Consider the following 3,055-nt stretch of genomic DNA (forward strand, 5'->3'; position numbering starts at 1 on the left):
GGTGATAAGATTTCTTTCTCCGACTTCCTTTCCCAACAAGGTGGTTTGGCAAAAGACTTCAGAGTGTATAATTTAATTTCTATCAATCATTATTATATATAATTTATTTTTTCGTATTAGTTAATTTCTATCAATCAGTATTATATATAATTTTATATGGTAATAAAAATAGGTGTGTCTAATTTTATTTAATATTTAATGTTTTAAGAATCTGTAAAAATATTTTTTCGTATTACTTAATTTTTATCAATCATTATTATATATAATTTTATATATGGTTAATGTTTTAAGAATTTGTAAAAATATTTTTTCCTATTACTTAATTTCTATCAATCATTATTATATATAATTTTATATATGATAATAAAAAAATGTGTCTAATTTTATTTAATATTTAATATTTTAAGAATCTGTAAAAGTATTTGTTCGTATTACTTAATTTCTATCAATCATTATTATATATAATTTTAAATATGGTAATAAAAAAATGTGTCTAATTTTATTTAATATTTAATGTTTTAAGAATCTGTAAAAGTATTTTTTCGTATTAGTTAATTTTTATCAATCATTATTATATATAATTTTAAATATGGTAATAAAAAAAGGTGTCTAATTTTATTTAATATTTAATGTTTTAAGAATCTGTAAAAATATTTTTTCGTATTCCTTAATTTCTATCAATCATTATTATATATAATTTTATATATGGTAATAAAAAAAGTCTCTAATTTTATTTAATATTTAATGTTTTAAGAATCTGTAAAAGTTATGTATATTCAATTTTTTATTGTTATAATATTAGTAAGCTTTTATTTGTGTTTTAACTCTCTCCAAGACTTTATACATACTACAGAGATTTGTGTTATTTCACATTTTTAAATTTGTGCTATATGGATTCCTGGTATTCTGGTGAAAGTTCTTTGAACACCGAGAAAGAAACTATTATCAGAGATATGGTTCATGAATTCAGTGCAGATGATGAACAAGAGGAGTATATTCCGGAGGAACAAACCTTCCCAACTTCATCCAACGACAATGTTCAATCATTTAGTCGTACAACCCACAATATACATTTCGACCTTTCGGAAGGCATGTCTTTCAATTCAAAGGAGTCAACTTTGAATGCAATCAAACAATACCACATTCATCAGGGTTACAACTTTATGGTGGTGGAATCAAAGCCGAATGGATATACTGCACATTGCATTCATTACAACAACGATTGCCAATGGCGCATCCGAGCCTCTTTTACAAAAATCCGACAACAATGGGAAATCAAAAAAATTGAAGCTCCTCACACCTGTTTAAACACATCTGTTTCAGTTGATCACAAAAATTTAGATTCAAGCCAAATAGCATCCTTCGTGGTCAACTCCGTCAAAGCGAATCCATCCATTCCAATAAAAACTATAATTGCGGAAATAAAGAATCAACTTGGTTATTCGGTGACGTATAAAAAAGCATGGGTAGCCAAACAAAAGGCTTTTGTAATGGAGTTCGGTGATTGGGACGAATCATATAATCATCTTCAAAGGTGGTTGCAAGTTGTACAAGACAGTGTCCCTGGAACTGTAGTGCAATATATTACTCGTACGTATGTTGTTGATGGTGTTCAAGACGAATCTAATTACATCTTAGAACGTGTCTTCTGGTCGTTCAAGCCATGCATTGAAGGGTTCAAATATTGCAAGCCCATAGTTCAAGTTGATGGCACATTCTTGACTGGAAAATATCACAGCACTTTATTGACTGCCATCAGTCAAGATGGGAACCGAAACATTTTTCCATTAGCTTTCGTCATTGTTGAAGGTGAAACAAAGGAAGCCCTTATATAGTTTTTCCAATTGTTACGAGCATATGTCACACCTCAGTCAAATTTATGCATGATTACGGATAGAGGAACAACAATATTATCAGCATTACAATCTCCAGAAGTTGCTTCCGAAGATGGTTTAACCTCAGTGTATTACATACGCCATATAGCATCCAATTTCAATAAGAGGTTTAAAAATGTTGACTTAAAGCGGAAACTAATCAACATGGGTAAACATTTCTTAACTTCAATCATACACTTCAAACATTTCACAACATTTTTCTTTAATACCTTTTTTGAAATTCTTACAGGTTATGAAATGAAGCAGCCAACTCTACAAGCAAAGTTATCAGCTATGCGAGCAGAATTTCCACAGGCAGTCTCTTGGATTGATCAAATACCATTAGAAAAATGGACACAAGCCTATGACGGGGGCAAGAGGTACGGGCATATGACAACAAATCTTGCTGAAAGCATCAACTCCGTTTTGAAAGGGTCCCGATCCTTACCGATTTGTGCTTTGGTTAAGACCATATTTGAAAGAACAAATGCTTGGTTTGTTGAACGAGCAACCAAAATACAATGCATGTTGCGAGCCGAACATCAATTCCCAGATGATATAGTCGCTCTGCTACGAAAGAATGAAGCACAATCTGTTATGTGCCATGTGCAAAGATATGACCGAGAAAATTCAGTCTTTGACGTACAAGATATGCTGACTATCGAACATCGACGCTACCCAATAACATACACAGTTAAATTAAATGAATGGTGGTGTGATTGTGGGGAATTTCAAGCTTTACATCTGCCTTGTTCACATGTAATTGTTGTTTGCTCATTTTTTCATTTACAGGTAACGACATTTGTGGCCCCAGTATATAGTCTGCATAATATTTTAAAGGCTTATGAGGTCCAATTTAATCCAGTTCGAAATCAGGATTATTGGTCTACTTACACGGGACCAAATTTCTTACCTGACCCCATCATGCGTCGACATCAACCAGGAAGACCTAACACTCAACGCATTCGTAACGAAATGGATGATTCAATTCCAAATAAGCCAAAAAAATGTTCATATTGTAGAACGGAAGGTCACAATAAAAGCAATTGTCCGCACAAACAAGCTTAATAATAAAATTCAATTCAAATTTGATTATTAATTTCCTCATTTTCTTTATCTATGTATTTATTCATTCATAACACTCTTAGAACATTCATTTTCTTTATCTATGTATTTATTCA

At 31.3% G+C, this 3,055-nt stretch overlaps 1 protein-coding gene across 1 annotated transcript; it reads left to right on the forward strand.

Moving 5' to 3' along the window:
* Positions 1-890: 890 nt before the first annotated feature.
* On the forward strand, positions 891-1,835 carry LOC137838480 (uncharacterized). The gene has a single exon (XM_068647725.1). The coding sequence runs from the start codon at positions 891-893 to the stop codon at positions 1,833-1,835; it is 945 nt and encodes a 314-aa protein (XP_068503826.1).
* The last annotated feature ends 1,220 nt before the right edge of the window (positions 1,836-3,055 follow it).

The sequence above is a fragment of the Phaseolus vulgaris genome, chromosome 4, assembly GCF_000499845.2.
Source record: "Phaseolus vulgaris cultivar G19833 chromosome 4, P. vulgaris v2.0, whole genome shotgun sequence".
Taxonomy (NCBI): domain Eukaryota; kingdom Viridiplantae; phylum Streptophyta; class Magnoliopsida; order Fabales; family Fabaceae; genus Phaseolus; species Phaseolus vulgaris.